General features: G+C 44.4%; 1 protein-coding gene across 2 annotated transcripts; it reads right to left on the reverse strand.

The window, feature by feature from the left end:
• Positions 1-30: 30 nt before the first annotated feature.
• Positions 31-26,088, reverse strand: LOC119843708 (anionic trypsin-like). 2 transcript variants are annotated; one of them, XM_043513539.1, is made up of 5 exons: positions 25,961-26,088; positions 2,978-3,128; positions 1,435-1,688; positions 884-1,020; positions 31-278 (listed from the first exon to the last, which is right to left on the reverse strand). In XM_043513539.1, the coding sequence occupies exons 3-5, from the start codon at positions 1,562-1,564 to the stop codon at positions 129-131; spliced, it is 417 nt and encodes a 138-aa protein (XP_043369474.1). In that variant the 5' UTR covers positions 1,565-1,688; positions 2,978-3,128; positions 25,961-26,088; the 3' UTR covers positions 31-128. The 2 variants fall into 2 exon arrangements, with proteins under 2 accessions (XP_043369474.1, XP_038229427.1); XM_038373499.2 differs by lacking the exon at positions 25,961-26,088 and adding an exon at positions 4,679-5,889.
• Between the last annotated feature and the right edge of the window lie 1,213 nt (positions 26,089-27,301).

Here is a 27,301-nt window from a genome sequence, read left to right on the forward strand (position 1 = left end):
AAAAAACACTGGCACCAAGAAAGCACTTGCTACAGCTAATATATCTTTTTATTTGTGCCATATTCTTTTCAAAGATGAATTGAAGGGGGAGGGAAGGAAATGTCACCAGGAAACCAGCAGATGAATGTCTAGTAGGCAGCAATGATCTTCTTGATCCAGTCAACATAGTTGCAGACCTTGGTGTAGACTCCAGGATAACCCTGCAGAGCACACCCAATCCCCCAGGACACAATTCCTTGGAGCTCACCGCTGCACACGACTGGGCCACCAGAATCGCCCTGTGAGGGAAAGGATTTGGGTGTTACAGACATGAGCTAATTCAGGCACAGAAATCTATTCAGCTCATCAGGAAAGGTTTCAACTAGCTGCAGGTGAATCTTGAAAGCACTAGGTAAAGAGCAAAAGAGTCCATATACTCAGATATGTCTGATGGGCAGGAAATAGGGGATAGCTCAAAATTCCCAGTTTTCTCTGTTGACCATCACACACCTAACACTCATCAGCAGTACCTGGAACTAAAATGCTAACTGTGGTTAAAAGCCTAATATATCCAAATCTGCTGATCTGAGACTGAATTGGATGCAGACATGTGCCTCTGTCCTTGTTTTGTCCATCCTGTTCATCCCCACCCCCAATCAGAGACTGAACTGCATTTATAATCCAGAGGTGAAATGTCCTGCAGTTCACAGCTTGATCCCTTGAGCCATCCAGTTTACACCCCCAAACATGCCCTCCAAACTCCTGAGCACATTCTTTTCCTCATCATATCTTGTGATTAATTCTTTGCAGGTTCTCAGAGTTCTGGCACTAAGGCTGGAACAGGAGGGACAAGAGCAGCTGAGCCCTGTCTCTGCAGAACAAGAGAAAATGAAAGGCAGCTCACCTGGCAGGAATCTTTGCCACCCTCAGGGAATCCCACGCAGATCATGTTTGTAGTGATTTGTCCTGGGTAAGCAGCATTGCACTCAGCATCAGTCAGGACTGGAGCATCCAGACACTGGAGAAGCTCAGGGTAGTTAGCTGCCAATAGAGAGGGGAGAACACTAAGATTCATCTTAGAAAGCAGACAGGCCAATTAATACAAAGACTTGTAGATTTCCGAACTAGAGAATCCAATAAAGAAGAGGGCAGTAAGAACTACTGCACCATCTCTGAGGAGGACCTCAATGACTAGAATAGAATAACGGGTTATTTCAGGGCAGGTCTAAATATATCCAAATCTCATTGGCAGAGCTGTGTAGGGAACCCAGGACTGGAATAGCAAGGGGGACTGCTAGTAAGGAGTGAGGGTAATTGGCAGAGCTGAGCGTGTGGACCCAAAGACTGCAAGAGCAAAAAGAGCTGCAGGTCAAGACTGGGATATATCTGGGTCCCATATCTGTAATAATAAGATAAGGGGGCTGTATGTCATGTGTGAGGCACATTCATACTCACAGCCACTGCTGAGGGTGTTTCCCCACCCAGAAATCAGGCACTGAGTCCCAGCAACCACACAAGCAGAGGGAAGAGGGATGGTTGCGATACGGGAGTTCAAGGCAGCTGGGGTTGCCAACTTGATCAGCATAATGTCATTATCCAGGAGCCACGAATTGTATTTGGGGTGGCGAATTACTTTAACGGAGTTGATGAACTGCTCGTCCCCTTCCAATACATCAATGTTGAATTCCCCAAGCCTCACCTGGATACGGCTGCAAAATCAACCAGACAACATGGAGGGCAGTTAACCACAAATATCGTGATGAGATGTGATCACTAGGTGGCACTACATAGTTCAGTGCGCTATGTAGTGATGACATTCAAATTCTGTCATAGATCACAAGTGAAAAATAATTATGACTGGCTTTCATAATAGTCTTCGTACTGAAATCAAACCAATGGGCCATTCAGTTTGGTATCCCATCTGCATCAGGGGCACAAGCTAGATGCTTCAGAGTAAGGTCTTAAATCCTCCTAGTGAGCCTAATTGTGTAAGAGCATACCAGGAAGAGGAATTTTGATGCTGATCCCAAACAGTGAGTGACAGATGTCCAGAAGCAGGAGGACTGATTCTTGCTCTGGTTGAATAATTTGTTTACATGACACAATAACAGTGAAATTCATGAGCTCTGTCAGTTCTAATAATAAAAGAGAAAGATAGAGATGGGAAATCCCTACCTGTCCAGTAGATCTCCAGCTGTGGCCCAGGGTGAAAAGAATGAAAGGTTCTGAGAAACCATTGGTGGGGTGTGTACAGGAGAGGACCCTTCACTTGTGAAATGCTCTGCAGAATGAGTACGCTGGAGAACCCCTGATTTAGACCATCCCCAGAGTCAGCTCAGGATGGTCCTTATAGCACGCAACCAGCTAAGCTCTCCAGATCCTTCCTAACCCAGGAATGGTGACTGGTTTAGTTTCTTTAGTGTTGTGGGTATAGCAATAACATATTACATTTCACTAGCAAACTTTTATCCCAAGGTCAATTATGTCCCTGAAGGTGGATCCAGTTCTGTCCTCAGCCAGTATGGCAATTGCATCTGGATACTGAAGGGCAGAACTAGGCTCTTTATAGAAAGTATATATAGGGATCACATCACCCCCTCCACAGATATATAGCCACCTCAGGGAAGCATGGGGCAGCTGTCTAGCAATACCTAGCAGCATTACTTAACACTTTAGGTCAGGAAATAAAGAAGAAGAATGGGTCCAATTGAAAATTGGGGGACATAAAGGAGAACAGAAAGTAATTAACAATTTTGGAAATTGGCCTGGACAGATGGACTGTCAACCCTACTACAGAGAAAAGTGTCTTGGGAACTTTCTTGGTGGTCAGAAACACCTCCTGACACCATGCTTGGGCACTGGGAAGTCACCCTGCAACATGGATTTTCCTTTATTGCTCTGCTGTCCACATACTGGGCAGGTCTGATTAGATCTGACAAGATCTCAAACAGAGGCTGCATGGCCACAGGCAATACATAATGTTTTAATCTTCACTCACGATTTGTAGCAGTGAGCAGCTGACACGACCCATTGGTTGTTGATGAGGGAGCCCCCGCAGAAGTGGTACCCAGAGTTCAGGGACACCTGGTAGGGGACAGAGCAGGTGTAGCCCCCCACGATTTTGTCATCATCATCAACAGGGACAGCAACTGAGGGAAATGGGGAAATCAGGTGTTAAAAAAATAACTTGGGACCCAGTGACTTGAAGTGCAGCAGCAGTTAATGAGCAGCAAATTATTTAACCATACCCTTAAAAGCTTTTGTTTACAGAAGACTTCTCCACATCCCTAAAGCCCTGCCCTCCTCAAATTTTCCATGTTTCATGCCCACCACCCTCTAATGCAGAGGTGAGCAAACTTTTTGTCCTGAGGGACACATCTGGGTGGGGAAATTGTAAGCAGGGCCACGAATGTAGGGCTGGACCAGGGGATTGCAGTGCAGGAGGGAGTGTGGGATGCGGGAGGGGGTGTGGTGTGTAGGAAAGGGCTTTGAGCAAGGGGTTGGGATGCAGGAGGGATGCAGGAGGTGGCTCAGGGCAGGGGTTGGGGTGCAGGAGGGGTACGGGGTATGGCAGAGGGCTCAGGGCAGGGGGTTGGGAGCTCAGAGCAGGGGCTTGGAGTCCAGGGGGCAGGAGGGGTTTGGGGTGTGGGCTCCAGCCCCAGTGCGGCTTACCTTGAGCAGCTCCGGGGTGGCAGCAACATGCAGTGGGGCTAAGGCTGGCTCCCTGCCTGGCCTGGCCCCACATGGCCAGCATGTCTGGCAGCAGCTCTTGGGGGTATTTTGGGGCAGGCAGCTATGCTGTGCATGGCCCTCGCCTGCGGTACCACCCTGAAGCTCCCATTGGCTGCGGTTCCCCATTCCCTCCTAATGCAAGCTGCGGGGGTTGTGCCTGCAGGCGAGGGCTTTGTGCAAATCCCTCTGCCCCCCCCACCCCCACCCCAGGGGCTGCAGGGACGCGGTGCTGGCCAATTCTTGAAATGGCGAGGGGCCAGGGCAAGCAGGGAGCCTGCTTTAGACCCACGGGGCTATAGGGCTGGCAATCCCACCGGTTAGATTGAAAGCCCTGTCAGGCCGGATCTGGCCCGCAGGCCGTAGTTTGCCCTCCCCTGCTCTAAGGCATGAGGCTGTAACAACTATCCTGGTTCTGGAAGAAATCATGTTTGGGCTCACCAATTCTGCTCCTTCATTGCCCAGTAAAATAATGATGGGGATTTCTCTCATATTTCCAACCCTGAAAGACCTCAAAGTGTTTTACAAAACTATATATATTATATGGGAATTACTGCACTACCATGGACTACCATGGAACATGATAGCTGTTTAACAGTGAACAGAAACAATAAACATCAGTTTAGGGCAAGGAATGAAGAAGAATGTCAAGACCAATTGAAACTGCCAATGGAATTTTTTGTTTCATTGCAAGGAGACAGAAGACAGAGGGAAAGACACAGAGAGAGAGAGAGAGAGAGAGAGAGAGAGAAACACAGTGTGTCAGAGAGGGAGCAAAAATTTAGAAGTCTGAAGGGGGCAGAAAAAGGGAGAAAAGCGGAAAGGGAGACAGAAGGGACAGACTGAAAGAGAGACAGAGAGATAGGGAAACCCAAAGAAAAGGGGAAAGCATTAGGTTTGTGGTAGAGCACCAATGATCCCTGGAGTGAATCAGAGGATCAAGAGAATTAAACTGCTTTGGAAAACTCACCTGCTGCTCCTAGGCAGGCAAGAATCAGGAGAAACTTCATGGCGTCACTGTTAGTGAGCACTGTCAGCTGTGACAGGTTTTGCTGAAGAAATCACCCCCCTTTATACCTCCCAGAGGATGTTATCTCCCCAACCCAAAGTCCTACCAGGTTTCTACTTCCCAGGGTCTTACATCAGTTCAGACAAATATAGTTACTTTATCAAGCTAAAAAGATAATAAAATGACTGCAGTGCCACAGAGATCGAAACAAGCATTTCATGAAATTAATAGAGTTGGACAATTGCTCTTTACAGCCCTGCTGATGTGCCTTAGTCCTGCCTTGCACACCCCTACAATTTCAGTCCTGGGCTCCCCACACAGCTCTGCCAATGCCCCTCAGTCCTGCCCTGCAGCCCCCTGCTATGCCAGTCCTAGGCTCCTGTGATGAACATGGAAATTGTTGGCAAAATTTATTTTTGGTCCATAGGTGTAGCTTGGTTTCCCTGTGAGCTTTGTATTGCCATACACTGAGTGTAAAGGGAAGCAATGGGTGTTTGAGTCACTTTAGCTGCATGGATGGAGACCAGAATCATTAACATGAACTACATATGACCTACAAATGTAAATGGAGAATCTGGAGGAGACAAAGGAAGAGCTGGTGACCAGAATTTTAGCACCTAGCAACTGAGAGTCCAAGGCTGGCTGGCCTTGTGAACTCAGTGTGGCTTGCAGCAGGAGGACACTAGACAAAAGATATCAGGAGCCTGGGCTAAGAAGAGGGTTCACAGACAAACAGTGGGAAATTTGGGACGGGCACAGGGACAAAGGTCTGGGGGAGAGTGAAGATGGAGTTCAGGAAGAAGGAGAGCATGGCAAAGCCCTGGCTTCCACTGCCATGAACTCTGTCCTAAACCAGCCTCTCTCATGCTAACATGAAGACTTTTGGTGCTGTATTCCAGGTGACTAAAAAGGTTATGTTATTATCAAAAGAGTGCCTGGTGTTGCTGCAGATACTTACTGAAGAGCATTGCACCCTGAAGGACGGGAAAAAGGCTCTCACAGGAGTCTGGCTCAGCTGGACCTGCTCCAGAGAGAGAGAGAGAGACAGGAATTGCTGGCACCTGAAGACCCAGTTTCAGAGTCGTGGAGGCTATGGACCTGTCCTTGTGGAATACTGTGGATCTTGGGATCCAGCTCACTAAAGGGGTTACTCCCAGGAGACTGGTTAAAGACCATGGCATAGTGCAGAACCTTTGAGTACATTGCAGTTCCCCACACCATTCTGCCAATGACCCTCAGTCCTACCCTGCAGGACTTCTTGCCATCTGAGCCATGGGGCTTGTAGCAACCTGCATAGTACTTGGAGGGAGGAGCACAAGTTGTCAGGAAGTCAGTGTATGTGCACATGGCTGGAATGCTAGCTGCAGCATCTCTGTAAATAGTTCTCTCAATAAAGAGCCTATTTAGTTTTACAAGCATGGAGTCCTTTCATGTTTTTGCCCAGCACATGGGACATGAAACAGGGTTCCACACAACTCCTTTGAAGCATTTGAATTCTGACCTGCAGCACCGTCTGTTAACTTAATTATCACTTGCAGTGTGTTTGGCTATTTCAGTCATGTGAACCTTCAGAACTCTGCTAAAGCCACTCTGTGCTGACTCCTACTCTTTGAAACCCATCTTGGGCCACTATTGCTCAGTCACTGCAAAATCCTGTGGTAGAGCTTTTGTGATGTTCACAAATGAGAGACTCGTATGAGACTCAACAAGCTCATTTAATTTGTAATCTCAGATACCATGTGAAGTATCATCCCAACAGGAAAATATGCAGTGAATGGTTCCCATTTGTCTCCCCACCTGCATCCAGAAAGGACCTCAAGTCCACAGTGATTAGTTTTTTATGAGTCAAGCAATGTTACCTAGTTGGAGCAGGAGACTGGGAGTCAGTCACTATTCCCAGCTCTGTCACTGAATTGCTGTGTGTTATTGGTCAGATTTGTCTGTGCCTCCAATTTCCTCCCTTCTAATAATGCCCATCTCAGAGGTGTGTTGTAAGGCTTAATTAATGCATGTAGAGCAGTTTGAGAAAGGTGATTTGTAAATGAAAGAGTTAACCTTGGATAAAGCCAGGTAGGGCAAATGAGGTGAGGGAAAATTTCATTACACCAAACCTGCCTTTCCATATTAAAATATAAACTAAACAGCAAGATCAGAGATTAATTGACGTTTCTTCTGACGAGCACAAGGGAGATGTGAACTTGAATAACTATCTTTCCAGCACTTCCAGATTCCCCCTAGCTGGACTTAACCCCCCAAACTCCAATAACACTGTGACGGTGCACCCCATAAGGCTTTATGGAAATATGCTTCTGAATGTATATATATGACATAACTGAAATATGTCTTATGCTACATATGCCATGTAACATATCTATGTAAAGGTTATGATAGGATGAATATATTCATCCTATTTGTATGCATGTGTCATTATTGTATTAGAAGTTATGAATATTGGCTGTATACTTGTTTGATTTTAAATAGCCTTAGTAAGGCATTTGGTCAGCTTCTTTAGAAAGGAGTTTGCAAGTTAAGTGCCCAATCAAGAAGCACGTAATGGACAATGGATCTTGGAAGGCTCCAATCCACGTAAGAAGTCTACATGAGGACATTCAAGGTAGCATGTGAACTATAGCTGCTACCTGTAAGTTCTGAGTCGTGCGTGGACATGTGACTTGCCCATGTGACTCCAAAACTCCATGTTGGACCTGGAATTCTACACAGAGGGAGGGAGGGGTATCCATCCACAAGAGAAAGTCTATTTAAACCCCTGGGAGACCCCTCCATTTTGTCTTTCAGCTGGCTCAAGAGATAGTCTCTCAACCCCAAAGGATACCTGAAAGAAATTGGAACAAAGGACAATAACTACAGGGGGTGTGAGTGATTCCTGTACCCAGACTAGAAGGAGACTAGTCTGTAAAAGGAAGCTTTCTGGAACACTTCTGAGGGTGAGGTTTTATCTGTATTCAGTTTTCTTACTGTATTAGACATAGACCTGTGTGTTCTATTTTATTTTGCTTGGTAATTCACTTTGTTCTGTCTGCTATTACTTGGAACCACTAAAATCCTACTTTCTGTATTTAATAACATCTCTTTTTACTTATTAATTAACCCAGAGTATGTATAAACACCTGGGGTGGGGGCGCGAACAGCTGTGCATATCTCTCTATCAGTGTTATAGAGGGTGAACAATTTATGAGTTTACCCTGTATAAGCTTTATACAAGGTAAAACGGATTTATTTGGGGGTTGGACCCCATTGGGAGTTGGGGATCTGAGTGTTAAAGACAGGAACACTTCCTAATCTGCTTTCAGTTAAGCCTACAGTTGTTAGGGGATGTGGTTTAGACCTGGGTCAGGATTTGCAGCAGGCTAGTGGGTCTGGCTCAAACCAGGCAGGGCACTGAAGTCCCAAGCTGGGAGGGCAGGGAAGTAGGGGCAGAAGTAGTCTTGGCACATCAGTTGGCAGCCCCAAGGGGGTTTCTGTGATCCAACCTGTCACAAGCACCATTATGTCCTTAGGGGTCAATGTGCAGGCACTGGAGCAAAAGCCACCCTCCTCTTAAGTGACAGGTCTTCAGCACTCCCCAAGCTTGGTGAGATGGAGTTTGTAGCAGCATCATTTGCACACCTCTGATCAACATTGGTCCTGTCCCTTCTGTCCCCTGCCTCCCTCTGCTGCATTTCCATGCACAAAGAGTGAAATGTACCATTTGTAAAGCTCTTAGATTCTGTGCAGATGAGAGCTGTAGGAAAGCCCATGAAGAAATTCAGAATGCTGTTTTCAGTGCGGGCTTTGATAAGAAAAGGCAGGTGTTACCTAGTGAATGATGAACATAAAAAGAAAAGTTGAACAGCTGCCTCGTTCCCTGAGCACCATCCATTAAGGGGCAGGGGGTGTGTGGAAAAATAGCATGTGATCATGTAATCACTGCATCACAATATATGTACGATCATGCATACATACAAGGGGTTGAATTGAGGCTGCACAGGCAACTGTAATTCAAGCATTTCTCAGCGATAGAATTTTTAACATTTTTTGTAGAAAATTATATAAATAATTTCATATCTTATTCTCCGTGGAGTTGGCCAACACTATCACGTTGATGTAATGGTGTCCATGAGAGATAACGCACCTGGAAAAGATACACCTGGCTGAAATTCAACCCATGTGAGCTGGAAGTGAAGCTGGGAAACAATTCGAGGAGCCTGCAAAACCCAAAAGTGGGCCCTTCATTGAGGGCATCTGTCCAAAGGCTAGTCTTGTCCCTCTTCTTTGGGAACCAGGTGGTCCAGAAACAACTCTCCCCCTGTGGAGAGACAGGAGATTACACCCATTGCTTGAAGAGCAGGGATTTATCAACCCTGTTCCTCAACGGCTGGAAAACTGTAACACCTTTTACCTGGAGTTTACAGATTCATAGATTCATAGATACTAAGGTCAGAAGGGACCATTCTTATCATCTAGTCCGACCTTCTGCACAGCGCAGGCCACAGAATCTCACCCACCCACTCCTACGAAAAACCTCACCTATGTCTGAGCTATTGAAGTCCTCAAATCATTGTTTAAAGACTTCAAGGAGCAGAGAAGCCTCCCTCAAGTCACCCATGCCCCATGCTACAGAGGAAAGCGAAAAACCTCCAGGGCCTCTCCAATCTGCCCTCGAGGAAAATTCCTTCCCGATCCCAAATATGGCGATCAGCTAAACCCTGAGCATATGGGCAGATTCACCAGCCAGATATTACAGAAAATTCTTTCCTGGGTAACTCAGATCCCATCCATCTAATATCCCCTCTCAGGGGATTAGTCCTATTTACCCTGAATATTTAAAGATCAATTACTTACCAAAATCCCATTATCCCATCATACCATCTCCTTCATAAACTTATGGAGTAGAATCTTAAAACCAGATAGATCTTTTGCCCCACTGCTTCCCTTGGAAGGCTATTCCAAAACTTCACTCCTCTGATGGTTAGAAACCTTCATCTAATTTCAAGTCTAAACTTCCTGGTGGCCAGTTTATACCCATTTTTTCTTGTGTCCACATTGGTGATGAGCTTAAATAATTCCTCTCCCTCTCCTGTAATTATCCCTTTGATATATTTATAGAGGGCAATCATATCTCCCCTCAACCTTCTTTTAGTTAGGCTAAACAAGCCAAGCTCCTTAAGTCTCCTTTCATAAGACAAGTTTTCCATTCCTCGGATCATCCTAGGAGCCCTTCTCTGTACCTGCTCCAGTTTGAATTCATCCTTTTTAAACATGGGAGACCAGAACTGCACACAGTATTCTAGGTGAGGTCTCACTAGTGCCTTGTATAACGGTACTAAAACCTCCTTATCCCTACTGGAAATGCCTCTCCTGATGCATCCCAAAACCGCATTAGCTTTTTTCAAAGCCATATCACATTGGCAGCTCATAGTCATCCTATGATCAACCAATACTCCAAGGTCCTTCTCCTCTTCCGTTACTTCTAATTGATGCGTCCCCAACTTATAACTAAAATTCTTGTTATTAATCCCTAAATGCATAACCTTACACTTCTCACTATTAAATTTCATCCTATTACTATTACTCCAGTTTACAAGGTCATCCAGATCCTCCTCTATATTATCCTGATCCTTCTCTGAATTGGCAATACCTCCCAGCTTTGTATCATCTGCAAACTTTATTAGCACACTCCCACTTTTTGTGCCAAGGTCAGTAATAAAAAGATTAAATAAGATTGGTCCCAAAACCGATCCCTGAGGAACTCCACTGGTAACCTCCCTCCAACCTGACAGTTCGCCTTTCAGTAGGACCTGTTGCAGTCTCCCCTTTAACCAATTCCTTATCCACCTTTTGATGTTCATATTGATCCCCATCTTCTCCAATTTAACTAATAATTCCCCATGTGGCACAGTATCAAATGCCTTACTGAAATCTAGGTAAATTAGATCCACTGCATTTCCTTTATCTAAAAAATCTGTTACTTTTTCAAAAAAGGAGATTTGATTGGTTTGGCATGATCTACCTTTTGTAAAACCATGTTGTATTTTGTCCCATTTACCATTGACTTCAATGTCCTTAACTAATTTCTCCTTCAAAATTTTTTCCAGGACATTGCATACTACAGATGTCAAACTAACTGGCCTGTAGTTACCCGGATCACTTTTTTTCCCTTTCTTAAAAATAGGAACTATATTAGCAATTCTCCAATCATTTGGTACTACTCCTGGGTTTACAGATTCATTAAAAATTCTTGCTAATGGGCTTGCAATTTCAGGTGCCAATTCCTTTAATATTCTTGGATGAAGATTATCTGGGTGCCCGATTTAGTCCCATTAAGCTGTTTGAGTTTTGCTTCTACCTCAGATATGGTAATATCTATCTCCATATCCTCATTCCCATTTGTCATGCTACCATTATCCCTAAGATCCTCTTTAGCCTTATTAAAGACTGAGGCAAAGTATTTGTTTAGATATTGGGCCGTGCCTAGATTATCCTTAACCTCCACTCCATCCTCAGTGTTTAGTGGCCCCACTTCTTCTTTCTTATATGGCTATAGAACCTTTTACTATTGGTTTTAATTCCCTTTGCAAGGTCCAACTCTACTCGACTTTTAGCCTGTCTCACTTTATCCCTACATGTTCTGACCTCAATTAGGTAGCTTTCCTTGCTGATCCCTCCCATCTTCCACTCCCTGTATGCTTTCTGCTTCTTCTTAATCACTTCTCTAAGATGGTTTCAGAGTAGCAGCCGTGTTAGTCTGTATTCGCAAAAAGAAAAGGAGTACTTGTGGCACCTTAGAGACTAACAAATTTATTAGAGCATAAGCTTTCGTGAGCTACAGCTCACTTCATCGAATGCATTTGGTGGAAAAAACAGAGGAGAGATTTATATACACACACACAGAGAACATGAAACAATGGGTTTATCATATACACTGTAAGGAGAGTGATCACTTAAGATAAGTCATCACCAACAGCAAGGGGGGGGAAGGAGGAAAACCTTTCATGGTGACAAGCAGGTAGGCTAATTCCAGCAGTTAACAAGAATATCAGAGGAACAGTGGGGGGTGGGGTGGGAGGGAGAAATACCATGGGGAAATAGTTTTACTTTGTGTAATGACTCATCCATTCCCAGTCTCTATTCAAGCCTAAGTTAATTGTATCCAGTTTGCAAATTAATTCCAATTCAGCAGTCTCTCGTTGGAGTCTGTTTTTGAAGCTTTTTTGTTGAAGTATAGCCACTCTAAGATCTGTGATCGAGTGACCAGAGAGATTGAAGTGTTCTCCAACTGGTTTTTGAATGTTATAATTCTTGACGTCTGATTTGTGTCCATTCATTCTTTTACGTAGAGACTGTCCAGTTTGGCCAATGTACATGGCAGAGGGGCATTGCTGGCACATGATGGCATATATCACATTGGTAGATGCGCAGGTGAACGAGCCTCTGATAGTGTGGCTGATGTGATTAGGCCCTATGATGGTATCCCCTGAATAGATATGTGGACAGAGTTGGCAACGGGCTTTGTTGCAAGGATAGGTTCCTGGGTTAGTGGTTCTGTTGTGTGGTGTGTGGTTGCTGGTGAGTATTTGCTTCAGATTGGGGGGCTGTCTGTAAGCAAGGACTGGTCTGTCTCCCAAGATCTGTGAGAGTGATGGCTCGTCCTTCAGGATAGGTTGTAGCTCCTTGATGATGCGTTGGAGAGGTTTTAGTTGGGGGCTGAAGGTGATGGCTAGTGGCGTTCTGTTGTTTTCTTTGTTGGGCCTGTCCTGTAGTAGGTGACTTCTGGGTACTCTTCTGGCTCTGTCAATCTGTTTCTTCACTTCAGCAGGTGGGTATTGTAGTTGTAGGAATGCATGATAGAGATCTTGTAGGTGTTTGTCTCTGTCTGAGGAGTTGGAGCAAATGTGGTTATATCGTAGCGCTTGGCTGTAGACAATAGATCGAGTGGTATAAATCTCTCCTCTGTTTTTTCCACCAAATGCATCCGATGAAGTGAGCTGTAGCTCACGAAAGCTTATGCTCTAATAAATTTGTTAGTCTCTAAGGTGCCACAAGTACTCCTTTTCTTTTTTCTATAAGATGCTTGCTCATCCAGCTTGGTCTACAACTCCTTCCTATGAATTTTTTCCCCTTTCTTGGGATACAGGCTTCTGATAGCTTCTGCAGCTTTGATTTAAAGTAATCCCAGGCCTCCTCTACCTTTAGATCCATAAATTCTTCAGTCCAATCCACTTCCCTAACTAATTTCCTTAATTTTTGAAAGTCAGCCCTTTTGAAATTAAAAACTCTAGTTGCATATTTATTTTTGTTAATCCTTCCATTTAGTTTGAACTGAATTAGCTCATGATCACTTGAGCCAAGATAGTCCCCTACAACCATTTCTTCTATGAGGTCCTCGCTACTCACCAAAATTAAATCTAAAATGGCATCCCCTCTAGTCGGTTCAGCAACTACTTGATGAAGGAATCCATCAGCTATCGCATCTAGGAAAATCTGAGCCCTATTATTATTACTAGCACTGGTCCTCCAGTCTATATCTGGGAAGTTAAAGTCTCCCATGATCACACAGTGATCTATCCATAAAATAAAGGCTCTATCCATATCCAAATTAGATCCCGGAGGTCTATAGCACACCCCAAGCACTATCGTAGGAGAGGCTTTACTAGTTATCTTCCCCAATGTAATTTTTGCCCAGATGGACTCCGTCTTATCCATTGCATCGCTTCTTATTTCTTTACATTCTACCTCATCATTGATATACAATTCTACTCCACCCCCTTTACCTTTGTTTCTGTCTTTCCTAAAGAGCACATACCCTTCAATACCTGTAGTCCAGTCATGACTACTATTCCACCATGTTTCTGTTATCCCTATAATATCTGGTTTCACTTCCTGCACCAGTAGCTCTAGTTCCTCCATTTTGTTACCTAGGCTCCTCGCATTGGTGTACAAACATCTTAATTTTTGCTGTTTGGCCTCGCTCACATTTTGTACCCTATTAGGCACAGTCATTCTACAGCCAGTATAACCTATTAGACTAGTATCCACACCGCCCTCGCTCCTTATATACATTCTCCTACCCACGGCTGTATCCTTTCTTACTTTGTCTTCTTCCCTCTCAATGCTAAAATCTGGCATGGAGATTACCTGGACATCTCCCAACCATATCCCCCTAATTCCTAGTTTAAAGCTCTCTTTATCAGTTGTGCCAGCCTTGATCCTAGAAGTCTATTTCCTTCCCTACTCAGATGAAGTCCATTCCGAGAGAACTGTCCTCTGTCCGTGAATGCCTCCCAGTGGCCATACATCCCAAAGCCCTCCTTATAGCACCACTGCCTAAGCCATCTGTTGACAGTCATAATCTTGTCACACCTTTGTTGCCCTTCTCTAGGAACAGGCAGAATCCCACTAAAGATCACCTGAGCCTCAATTTCCTTAAGCATCTTCCCCAGCCTAGCATAGTCTCCCTTAATACTTTCCAGCGAGAATCTAGCTGTATCATTTGTTCCCACATGAAGGATAATTAGGGGATTCTTTCCCGCTCCCTTTAGGATCCTTTTCAACCTCAGGTCTACATCCCGTATCTTAGCACCTGGAAGACAGCACACCCTTCTATTCTCTGGATCAGCTCTAGTTACAGGCCTGTCTATTCTTCTCAATAAAGAGTCCCCTATCACATAGACCTGCCATTTCCTGGTGACAGTGCTATTCTCCAGTCTCTCCCCTGTTCCCTCTGGCTGCAAGTTCTTTCCATTCCTATTTTCCCTTATAATCCTCTTCAACCCATCCTGTATCCTCCTGGGGCTCATATTTGGTGTAGTCTCCCTTGACTCTTCTGCTTTTCCTATAGGACTAGCCTCTCTTCTCTTCTTCCTTACCCTTCCACCTTCAACAAGTACCTGCTGAGCCCCTTCTTCATTTTCCAACTCTGCAAACCTTTCCCTAAACTCTATTTCTCCTTCACTAGCCCGTCTTTTCCTCTGCCTGGTCCTTTTAGTCACATGCTTCCATTGACCACTTTCCTCACCCAGTCTCGTCTCAGAATTCCCCAGCCCTGCTTCCATCTGTGAGTCTGAGCTTTTCCCTTCAGATACCTCATATCTTTGCTCCATCATCTGCTCAAACCCCTTCTTAAACTCAATCAGACTTTCCACCTGCATCTCTAAACCTTGGATCTTTTCCTCCATCAGCTCTATCAGACGGCTTTTCATGCAGAAAAAACTCTTACCAGGTCCCCCCTCCAGGATCATGTACATACCACAGCTTCCACATCCAGTCATCCTCAATGTGTCTTCCACCACATGAGTCACTCCCACAGCTGCCTCCGTATCTGTCATCGCCTTCCCACCTAAGTCCTGTTAATCTGGGAAACACAAGTCACACCAAAAAGACCACCCCCCTCCCCAGCAAAAGCAAATCCCAAACAAGCTCCACAATACAAACTTCCCTTACAAACTCCCACTCAAACTCCCCTGTTTACAGCTCTGTTTGCTAGCTCCTGTGCCGCTGCAGCTGTCTGTGAGTTACCAGTGTAGGTCACAGAGAAATTTAGGCTTGTCCAGCTCTGCCCTTGAGCCTGAGAGATGCTAAGCACTGATTTCCATAGGAGCTGGGTATATGGTGTATCTATCTATTGTGACGGGGCAAGGCCAGATGGCTATAGGAAAGTAGTGAGAAACAGGTATGAAAGTCCCAGGCTAAACAAATCCATGTTACCATGGTAACCAAATGGCAGTTGGTCCAGGCTAATCCAGACACCTGGGGCCAATTAAGATCCTTCCAGAAAGCAGTGGAGACAGCTAAGTTGATTGGACACATGAAGCCAATCAAGGGCTGGCTGAAACTAGTTAAAAATCTCCCAGTTAGTCAGGTGAGAAGGCACACATCAGGAGCTGTAGGAGGAAGTTGTGCTGTTGGAGAGACTGAGCAGTATACACCATATCAGGCACAAGGAAGGCGGCCCTGAGGTAAGGTGAAGTGGAGCTTGAGGAAGTGGGGGCTGCTGTGGGGGAAGTAGCCCAGGGAATTGTACACATCCTGTTTCTAAAAAGTCAGCTACCATAGCTGATACTATTAGGGTCCCTGGGCTGGATCCCAGAGTAGAGGGTGGGCCTGTGTTCCTCCTTTTGCCCCCTGATTAATCACTTAGACTGGGAGACCACAGAGTCTGTGCAAGGGAGGATAGCTTCTCCTCATCATCTCCCCCGCTGGCTTATGATGAAAATAGCTCAGTAGGCTGTGACCCTTGCCTCTAGAGAGAGAAGGGTTACGTGAAGGGTCACAGTGAGCCTCTAAGGCTAGCAAAATCTTCCAGGAAATATGAGACCCATGGAGACAAAGACAAAAAGCTTTGTCACAACTGATGTCAGGAGTGGGATAATCATTCACAGCATGGCGGAAGAAAGAGGTTAACAAAAAAACGTGCACTGGGTTTTTGGATTTTTTTTTTTTTGCTTTGGTTTGTTTGTTTGCTTTGTACCACAATGGAGGAGGTGGTAAGAGCTCTGGGACACGCCACAGCAGCCGAGCCGGAGGCCACCCGGGTTCAGGCAATGGTGCAACAGAAGTCTATGCAGCTACAGCAGGAAATCAATCCATTATTGATGGGCCAGGTGACCCAAGATCATGCCCTCTTGCGAGAGGTAGTGGACCAGCTGAAGATCCTCACCACCCAGGCCCGGGGTTCTGATGGGACGTGAACCCTGAGAGCCACTGGTTGTCTGTCAAAGATGACATCAGAAGATGGCATAGAGGCATATCTCCTCTCATTTGAGAAGATTGCTCAATGTGAGGCATAGCCCCAGGAGCAGTGGGCCAGCATTCTCGCCCCTTTTTTCTGTGGAGAGGCCCAGAAGGCCTACTTTGACCTGCCTGCCCTGAACGCCATTGACTATCTCCAGCTAAAGGCAGAGATCCTAGCACTGTCAGGGGTGACAGCTGCGGTACTGGCCCAGAGGTTCCATGAGTGGAAGTACTAGGAGAAGAACCCCCCAAGGTCCCAGCTATTCAACCTCATACACCTCGCACAGAAGTGGGTACAGCCCGAGGCGTGCAGCCCAGACGAGATTTTGGAGACCCTGGTCATGGACCATTACATGTGGGGACTGCTGCCAGATCTCCACAAATGGGTAGGCCAGAATGATCCATCCACCTACAACGAGATGATCACGCTGGTAGAAAGATGGATGACAGCCAGGGAATTGATCAGACTACCCAAGGAAGGCCCCTTTCAGAGCAAGCACTCGAACCCAACCCTGGAAGGTTGGGCAACCAAACCCCCAGGCAGTCCTAGGTGGAAGAAGGGGTGGGCTGAAAACCAGAGGGGACCCCAGAAGGAAGGGATTGGCCTAAGGGGGCCTAAACCCCCTAGCTCCCATGATAGGGGAGTGATTAGAAGCAATTATAGAGGTTATGCATGAGGGAAGTGGGGACACACAGCAGCACAGTGTCCCAGCATAGAGGAGCCTATGCAATGTAACTTGGGGGATTGGGAGAGCCCGTGCTCCCTTATCCACCTTGCGGGGGTCGCATTAACCCCTCATAACTACACCAGGCCGGTGAAGATAAATGGAGCAGAGACTACAGCGCTTGTGGACTTTGGGAATGCTATCACCCTCATATCGGGTAAGATGGTAAAAAGTAGCCAGCTGCTACAAGCCAAATGCATAGCAGTGACGTGTGTGCATGGGGCCATGAGCCATTACCCCACCACCCTGGTGGAGATAAAGGTTCAGGGGAACCCCGTGGAGGTGACAGTGGGTGTAGTTCCTAAACTTTGACAAGGTCCCTCACCAGAGGCTCTTATGTAAATTAAGTTGTCATGGGATAAGAGGGAAGATCCTTTCATGGATTGAGAACTGGTTAAAAGACAGGGAACAAAGGGTAGGAATAAATGGTAAATTTGCAGAATAGAGAGGGGTAACTAGTGGTGTTCCCCAAGGGTCAGTCCTAGGACCAGTCCTATTCAATTTATTCATAAATTATCTGGAGAAAGGGGTAAACAGTGAGGTGGCAAAGTTTTCAGATGATACTAAACTGCTCAAGATAGTTAAGACCAAAGCAGACTGTGAAGAACTTCAAAAAGATGTCACAAAACTAAGTGATTGGGCAACAAAATGGCAAAGGAAATTTAATGTGGATAAATGTAAAGTAATGCACTTTGGAAAAAATAACCCCAACTATACATACAATATGATGGGGGCTAATTTAGCTACAATTAATCAGGAGAAAGATCTTGGAGTCATTGTGAATAGTTCTCTGAAGACATCCACACAGCATGCAGCGGCAGTCAAAAAAGCAAATGGGATGTTAGGAATAATTAAAGGGATAGAGAATAAGATGGAGAATATCTTATTGCCCTTATATAAATACTGCGTACAGATGTGGTCCCCTCATCTCAAAAAAAGATATACTGGCATTAGAAAAGGTTCAGAAAAGGGCAACTAAAATGATTAGGGGTTTGGTACGGGTCCCATATGAGGAGAGATTAAAGAGGGTAGGACTTTTCAGCTTGGAAAAAAGGAGACTAAGGTGGGATATGATAGAGGTCTGTAAAATCATGAGTGGTGTGGAGAAAGTGAATAAGGAAAAGTTATTTACTTGTTCCCATAATATAAGAACTAGAGGCCACCAAATGAAATTAATGGGTAGCAGGTTTAAAACAAATAAAAGGAAGTTCTTCTTCACTCTGCGCACAGTCAACCTGTGGAACTCCTTGCCTGAGGAGGTTGTGACGGCTAGGACTATAACAGGGTTTACATGAGAACTGGATAAATTCATGGAGGTTAAGTCCATTAATGGCTATTAGCCAGGATGGGTGAGGAATGGTGTCCCTAGCCTCTGTTTGTCAGAGGGTGGAGATGGATGGCAGGAGAGAGATCACTCGATCATTACCTGTTAGGTTCACTCCCTCTGGGGCACCTGGCATTGGCCACTGTCGATAAACAGGATACTGGGGTGGATGGACCTTTGGTCTGAACTAGTATGGCCATTCTTATCTTCTTATGTTCTCCCATATGTAGCCATTGGGACTATCCTGGGTTTGATAATTTACTCACCCTGGAGAGGCTGGAGGGAGGTGTGGACCCTGAAGGAAGCAACTCGTTGCCAGGAGAATGTCAACTCCCGATGTTTGCTGAGATTTCTCAGGATCTGTTCTCAGCCCCCCAAAGGACCTGGAAGACCAAAAAAGAGAGGAATGCCACGAAAGCCTTGGGTACCTGGATCCTGATCCAGGGCCAGAAGACCACCCTAGTAGGCAGATGGACATGAACAGCCAGCAGAGAAACTACCACCACAGAAGGTAAGCCAGAGGCCGGCCCTAGCCGTGACGGCAGCGAGACGTTGGAAGAAGCAGAAGTGGGCCCCTGGGAGCTTGGGCAAGTTAGTCCTGGGAGAGAGACTTTTGGGAGGGACCAGGCAGAGGACCCCAGATATGATAACACCAGGAAAGAGGTGGCTAAGATAGACGGGATACCAGTGGATGGGAAGGACCAGGGTCCAGGACCTTACTTTATAGTAAAGAAAGATCTCCTGTACAAGGTGGTGCAAATGCAGGAGCAAAAGATACAACTTCTGGTGCCATGAAAACATCAAAAAGCTATATTGAGCCTCACCCACAGTCACCTGTTTGGAGTACATCTAGAGGTAGAGAAAACCCAGGCATGGATCCCATAATATAGGAACTCAGTAGGCTGTGACCCTTGCCTCTAGAGAGTGAAGAGCTGCATGAAGGGTCACAGTTAGCCTCTGAGGCTAGTGAAATCCGCCAGGAAATGGGGGACCCATGGAGTCAAGGACAGAGCTTTGTCACACATTGTTATGTCACTCTTTTTTGTGTGTTGCACCTTTAAAATTCTAAGGATGATGATATCAGAGAAATAGTCATTTTTTGTTTCATGCTCAGACTGTCATTGTGGTGATACACAAAACACAATGTGCACTCTCGCTTTGTCCCATAGAGACTTTATTTTGTTCTTTGTTTTTTTTTTAACTTAATCTAAAGTAAAGGTGAATCTGACTGACAAAATAAGGTTTGTGTCTGAAAAAAATCCATAACAAGAATTCTAGCAATGAGGATGGGATTTAAAACAGCAGAGAGCCTAGAGCAAGTGTACTAGCAGGGGAAAGGTCTCCTGGCTAAACATAAGAAATTAGAAAACAAAGATAAAAAGGTAAGCAATGGAAGGTTTCCAGTTTAACGAAGTGAGGAACATTATTTAATATACGTGCAGAGAGTTGTTCAGTATTGATGTAGATGCTATTGAAAACAGTGGCATAAAAAGGTCAGCACTAGGTGGGGGAAAATGACATTTGCTGAGCATGGAAAGCAAAGCTAAATACACGTTCACTGCCATTAGCATTAGGATTGGTATTTGGTCCATATCAATAGTGATCATATGTTGCTACCACCTGATGGCTTTTTGATCAGGATGAACTGCCTTGGTAGTTCTTACGCCAACTCCTTGAGGGACTGGTGCCCATACTAGCACCATCTGGCCTCCCCTTTGATCATCTTTACAAACCTAGCAATGGAAATATTCAACAAGGGGGCAGATGGGAAGCTATACGTTTGAACGCCATTGAAATACAGTAGAGTGAGAGAGCTTTCTGCAGGCACTGACACCTGATACACATGGCAAGCTGTCTAATTATAAAGGCTAGACAGGTGGCCTGCTAGTGAGTCATTAACATCTCCTCTTCACTTATCTCATGTTAAAAATAAAACAAATCACAATGAAGTCTCCAAATTGTAGATTTAGCTAATATATGCAACCATATGTTTCTATTATTTTCACATGCGTCATTTTAATGATGATACAGAAAATACGGATCTTAATAACAATAATGCTATAGATATTTACACATAGGCCAGAAGCTTGGCATAACTTAGACATAAGCCTTTAAAATTTGTTAAACAACAGATGCTATTTCTGTGATTCATACAAAGGAGATGTAGGTTGAACAACTACAACAGCTAACTAGCTAGATTTTAATCACAAACTTACTAAATTGTGAAGTAACTTCCTCTTTTTTATAGTTTTCTTCTATTTTATATGCCATATTCCTATAAGTTTTTTAATAGAGATACAATAGAACAATCTAGACTATTTGATGAAGTATAATTTTATTATTTAAACAAAACAAATCAAAAAGATTTGAGAACTTAAATTTTCTGATATAGTTTATCTAGAACCATTCTGTAACAAGCCCTTTCAATTTGAGGAAGTTTTGCTGCCTAGGCAACCCAAACACAATTTTTTGCAAATATCAACTATGCAGTCTATTTTAAATAGAAATGGATCAATAAGAAATAGATAACTGATGTTTAACGAAGGTATATATAAAACATATTTGCTTTGTATTAAAGAAGCTGATACATTCAAATGGTATGTTGAGAAGCCAATGTGAACTATAAATCTTTATGGCTAACCGAACAAAATGTTATAAGACTGTAAAGCCTGATTATCTGTATGATTGACTGTGGCACAGAGAGTTTTGCATATGCAGCAATCCTACTGATCTTATCCCTGAAGTGTATAATAATAATATTATTCCCTGAAGGGAATAATAAAAGACTGGTACAGAGGTGTATACAAGTTTTTTGTGTTATTTCATTAATCATTATTTCTTACTGGTGATGTATGAAGCTCTGATGCTGTATGATTGAAGATGACCACTTATATCATTGTTGCTACCAATGTTGCACAATTGCACTAAATGTGATACAAAGTGTATCATGTAAGGTGTCAATGGAAAAGTTACAATCCCTCAATTATGATTATCCTGTTAAATCTGTTTCATCACTGTACCTGAAGTTTGAATATTGGCTATGTATTTGTGTCTCAGATGTGTGTGTTTTTGGGGTGACACCACAAAGTCTTTTAAATCCAGTCTCACCAGCCCATTGTGAATGGACTATTCAAGCTTGATGGGCCATTAAAAGAATCAACTCTCTGGATAGCTTTTTCTGAGGAAGCCTCAGATAGCAAGAAGCCAATGGCTACCGCTGTGATTCAGAAAAGCACGTAAGAACATGTGATGTGGACACATGACATTGGACTCCATCTTTGTCAGTAACTTTCCATATAAAGTGGCTGTGGTTGTTGTTTGGGATAGTAAATTTCCATGCACATGGCAGAGGATATAAAAGACACCCGAGACATCTCCATTTTGCTTCATTCCTGTTCCAATTCTCTGGACTAATTTACAACTAAAAGGAGTAATTTGAACAATGTACTGAGGATCTCCCACTCCTTTGGAAGTTACCAGAGAGACTTTTGCAAGCCAGCAGACTATTGCATCACTGCTACAAACCTGATCTGAGGACTTTGCAGTTATTACAGGGGATTACAGTGGATGAGAAGCTGGATATGAGACAGCAGTGTGTCCTTGTTGCTAGGAAGGCTAACGGCATATTGGGCTGCATTAGTAGGAGCATTGCCAGCAGATTGAGGGAAGTGATTATTCCCCTCTATTGGGCACTGGTGAGGCCATATCTGGAGTATTGCATCCAGTGTTGAGCCCCCCACTACAGAAAGGATGTGGACAAATTGAAGAGAGTCCAGTGGAGGGCAACAAAAATTATTAGGGGGTTGGGGCACATGACTTATGAGGAGAGGCTGAGGGAACTGGGCTCGTTTAGTCTGCAGAAGAGAAGAATGAGGGGGGTTTTCAACTACCTGAAGGGGGGTTACAAAGAGGATGGAGCTTGGCTGTTCTCAGAGGTGGCAGATGACAGAACAAGATGCAATGGTCTCAAGTTGCAGTGAGGGAGGTCTAGGTTGGATATTAGGAAACGCTATTTCACTAAGAGGGTGGTGAAGCACTGGAACGGGTTACCTAGGGAGATGGTGGAATCTCCATCCTTAGAGGTTTTTAAGGCCCAGCTTGACAAAGCCCTAGCTGGGATGATTTAGTTGGTGTTGGTCCTGTTTCGAGCAGGGGGTTGGACTAGATGGCCTCCAGAGGTTTCTTCCAACCCTAATCTTCTATGATTAGTATGTATTTGATCTTTTAAAAAAAGAAAAGGAGTACTTGTGGCACCTTAGAGACTAACAAATTTATTAGAGCATAAGCTTTCGTGAGCTACAGCTCACTTCATCAGATGCATTTGGTGGAAAATACAGAGGGGAGATTTATATACACACACAGAGAACATGAAACAATGGGTTTTATCATACACACTGTAAGGAGAGTGATCACTAAAGATGAGCCATCACCAGCAGCGGGGGGGGGGGTGGAGGGAGGAAAACCTTTCATGGTGACAAGCAAGGTAGGCTATTTCCAGCAGTTAACAAGAACATCTGAGGAACAGTGGGGGGGGGGGGGGGGGGGGTAGGGGGGAGAAATAACATGGGGAAATAGTTTTACTTTGTGTAATGACTCATCCATTCCCAGTCTCTATTCAAGCCTAAATTAATTGTATCCAGTTTGCAAATTAATTCCAATTCAGCAGTCTCTCGTTGGAGTCTGTTTTTGAAGTTTTTTTGTTGAAGGATAGCCACCCTCAGGTCTGTAATCGAGTCACCAGAGAGATTGAAGTGTTCTCCAATTGGTTTTTGAATGTTATAATTCTTGACATCTGATTTGTGTCCATTTATTCTTTTACGTAGAGACTGTCCAGTTTGACCAATGTACATGGCAGAGGGGCATTGCTGGCACATGATGGCATATATCACATTGGTAGATGCGCAGGTGAACGAGCCTCTGATAGTGTGGCTGATGTGATTAGGCCCTATGATGGTGTCCCCTGAATAGATATGTGGACAGAGTTGGCAACAGGCTTTGTTGCAAGGATAGGTTCCTGGGTTAGTGGTTCTGTTGTGTGGTTGCTGGTGAGTATTTGCTTCAGATTGGGGGGCTGTCTGTAAGCAAGGACTGGCCTGTCTCCCAAGATCTGTGAGAGTGATGAGTCGTCCTTCAGGATGGGTTGTAGATCCTTGATGATGCGTTGGAGAGGTTTTAGTTGGGGGCTGAAGGTGATGGCTAGTGGTGTTCTGTTATTTTCTTTGTTGGGCCTCAGATGTTCTTGTTAACTGCTGGAAATAGCCTACCTTGCTTGTCACCATGAAAGGTTTTCCTCCCTCCCCCCCCCCCGCTGCTGGTGATGGCTCATCTTTAGTGATCACTCTCCTTACAGTGTGTATGATAAAACCCATTGTTTCATGTTCTGTGTGTGTGTATATAAATCTCCCCTCTGTATTTTCCACCAAATGCATCTGATGAAGTGAGCTGTAGCTCACGAAAGCTTATGCTCAAATAAATTTGTTAGTCTCTAAGGTGCCACAAGTACTCCTTTTCTTTTTGCTAATATAGACTAACACGGCTGCTACTCTGAAACCTATGGTCTTTTAATCATTTATAACTATTCTTTTGTTTTATTAATAAATTCTTAGTTAGTTTATTAAGGATTGGCTGACAGCATGATATTTGGGTGAGATCTGAGATACATATTGACCTGGGGGTAAGTGTCTAATCCTTTGGAATTGGTAGGACCTCATATATGGTGACTTGAGTTTTCAATAACCTCTCACTATTTTTAACTAATTTGCCTGATGGGAACCAAGAACTGGGATGTCTAAAGGGGACTGTGTTTGCCTTCTTAATCAGTGTGCTGCTACCGAAGCTCTTTCTTTACTGGTTTGGTTAATCTAATTATAGAATAAACCAGCTGTTTTGGAGGATTGTCTGCCCTGTTTCTTACAGTCTGCCCTGAGTGTGACATTTTCATGGTGGTCCATCCCAGGCACCTGGTCACAGAGGAAAATGAGTCGAAGACTTTATATTGCTGCATGATGAGCAAACAAAGACAGAACCATCCAGGAGTGTGAAGATGCTGTACATAAAGACATGGCTCTAACTTCAAAATAGACATTTCTGCATAAAGCTAAAAGTGCTGATGAAAAGATCATGGAGTTGGGCAAAGTTGGCCAAAGGGCCTGTCAAGGTTCCTTCCCCACTCTGAACTCTAGGGTACAGATGTGGGGACCTGCATGAAAGACCCCCTAAGCTTTTTCTTACCAGCTTAGGTTAAAAACTTCCTCAAGGTACAAACTTTGCCTTGTCCTTGAACCCTATGCTGCCACCACCAAGCGTGTTAAACAAAGAACAGGGAAAGAGCCCACTTGGAGACGTCATCCCCCCAAGCCCTACACCCCCTTTCCTGAGGAAGACTTGATAAAAATCCTCACCAATTTGCATAGGTGAGCACAGACCCAAACCCTTGGATTTTAAGAACAATGAAAAATCAATCAGGTTCTTAAAAGAAGAATTTTAATTAAAGAAAAAGTAAAAGAATCACCTCTGTAAAATCAGGATGGTAAATATCTTACAGGGTAATCAGATTCAAAACATAGAGAATCCCTCTAGGCAAAGCCTTAAGTTACAAAAAGACACAAAAACAGGAATATACATTTCATTCAGCAGAGCTTATTTTATCAGCCATTTAAACAAAACAGAATCTAACACATCTCTAACTAGATTGCTTATTAACTCTTTACAGGAGTTCTGACCTGCATTCCTGTTCTGGTCCTGGCAAAAGCAATCCACAGACAGATAGAACCCTTTGTTTCCCTCACGCCCTCCCCCCCAGCTTTGAAAGTATCTTGTCTCCTCATTGGTCATTTTGGTCAGGCACCAGCGAGGTTATCTTAGCTTCTTAACCCTTTACAAGGGTTTAGCCTCTGGCCAGGAGGGATTTTATAGCCCTGTATACAGAAAGGTGGTTACCCTTCCCTTTATATGTATGACAGGGCCTCAGTGAAAAAGGGTTCATGGAACGTAACTTGTGGACGTAGGTTTCTGAACAGAGCTGAGCCAGCAGGTGTTCAATGTATGGCCCAACATGTCTTACACAAACTGGTAAAGCAGAAGATGTTTTGCACTTAGATACAAGTACTGGAATTTTCCAGATGAAATTACAAGAAGCTATAAAAGGAGATTGTGTTGGGTCCCCCATGGGGGTGCCACCTGGAACTGGGGTACCACTGAGCCCTCTAACTCATAAGTCTGGGCTCCCTCTCACATTCTGCTGCTGTGACCAGCCTACCAAGCCCCCTCCAGCACACATACAGTTAGGGAAACACCCATTAGCAGCAGCTTCATACAGACCCTCAGATCAGCTCTGCATAGGAAGGCATCAGCTAAGGAAATGCCCAGCTACTTAAGTGCACACCTCCCTCAGGAGGGTAAAGCTAAAATTATACCATCTTGCTCTGCACAGAGAACTGTACAGCATAAGTTCATGAAACTCACCTCCCTCTCTCTAGGACACATCTTCTTATGCCCCCTAGAGTGAGGTAAATCCCCTGCTTAACTGTAAGCTACTAGCAGTCAGCAACCTAGACAGTTTTCTCACTGACAGGAAACACACTCCCCTCTCCTCTAGAGTAAATGCTGCCTTTAGCCACGGGGTGGTAGGAGCTAGTCTCAACCACACCCACCCCTGGTAGCAGCCTGTTTTCCCTGCTGCAAAGGAATTAAAGAGACACTCTCCCATTCTTTCTGAAGTTCCTGGGACTTCATCCTTTCCCTCTGGGATCCCAGCATATTATTCCTCCTTACTGCAGACAGACCCCTTGACAGCCCAAGCCGCATTGAAAAAATCATTTCCAATTAACAATTGTGTTGGCTTACTATGTACTGCTGCCACAGTTAATTCAGCTTCCAAACAAGATCTCTTCTGACCACAGAAATTTCTGCACCTATATCCCTCCACCCAAGGAGTTCCTTGCCATTAATGTTGACAGCCCTTATGTGCTTCCTGCCTGGCTGTGCAGAGGCTACTTTTACAAACCCTGTGTGATAAGTGGCAATTGCCTGAGGTGAGTCTGTGCTCTGGGTAGCAGCATTTCCATGAGCTACTTGCTGCTTGTTTCCACTCAGCACAGGGCATTTATTCCTCAGGTGCTCAGTGGAGTTACAATGATAGCACCTTCTAGACTCTTCTGCTTTTATGGTAGATTTAGGACAAGGACTAGAGGAATGGATTTGTGGAGGTGGGTGTCCAGCCTCCCCTCCACCCTCCTGCTTCTCAGGGTTAAAATGGAACCCTGCTTCCCACCAAACTTAATCCCTCTGCCTGTGATTTATTTCTAATAGATCCCATAGACACTTTTACATCATTGCTACATATACTCAGGCAGAGTTCCTGAGATCACACATTTCTTCAAAGCTTGAAGCACCCTTTCCCACTTATCCATTTAATCTCTCATCTGGTTTACATATGCCACATTACTTAATCCAGCCCCTCTCTTAAGGCTTTTATATCATTTGATCTGGAGGCAGCTGCTAGTGAGGGAGATGGAAGCTGATCATCATGAGCTCTGTGTATATGTATGATGAAAGAGGAGATTCTAATCTGGTTCATGACTTTATCGAACCATTGTAATAAATGATAAATTTAGTCTGTAAAACAAGGGAAATTGGCAATAATGCAAAAATTAAAGGAAACCATTCAATTAAATGCTGGGACTGTGACAAAACTGGCCACAAAAAGGAGTGTTATAATTTTAGAGAAAGACAAGGCAGGCTACCACAAGCGTCCAGTGAAAATTTCTCTCCCAGTTTGGGAACCGGAGGAACACCAAGCTGAAG

The sequence above is a fragment of the Dermochelys coriacea genome, chromosome 1, assembly GCF_009764565.3.
Source record: "Dermochelys coriacea isolate rDerCor1 chromosome 1, rDerCor1.pri.v4, whole genome shotgun sequence".
Classification (NCBI taxonomy): domain Eukaryota; kingdom Metazoa; phylum Chordata; order Testudines; family Dermochelyidae; genus Dermochelys; species Dermochelys coriacea.

Excerpts from the sequence above, each read along its gene's own strand:
- LOC119843708 (XM_038373499.2), bottom strand. The coding sequence starts at position 4,718 with ATGAAGTTTCTCCTGATTCTTGCCTGCCTAGGAGCAGCAG. Across the intron at positions 3,129-4,678 it reads TGCCTGCCTAGGAGCAGCAG|TTGCTGTCCCTGTTGATGAT; the intron begins GTGAGTTTTCCA and ends CATTTCCCTCAG. Across the intron at positions 1,021-1,434 it reads AAACACCCTCAGCAGTGGCT|CTAACTACCCTGAGCTTCTC; the intron begins GTGAGTATGAAT and ends CTCTATTGGCAG.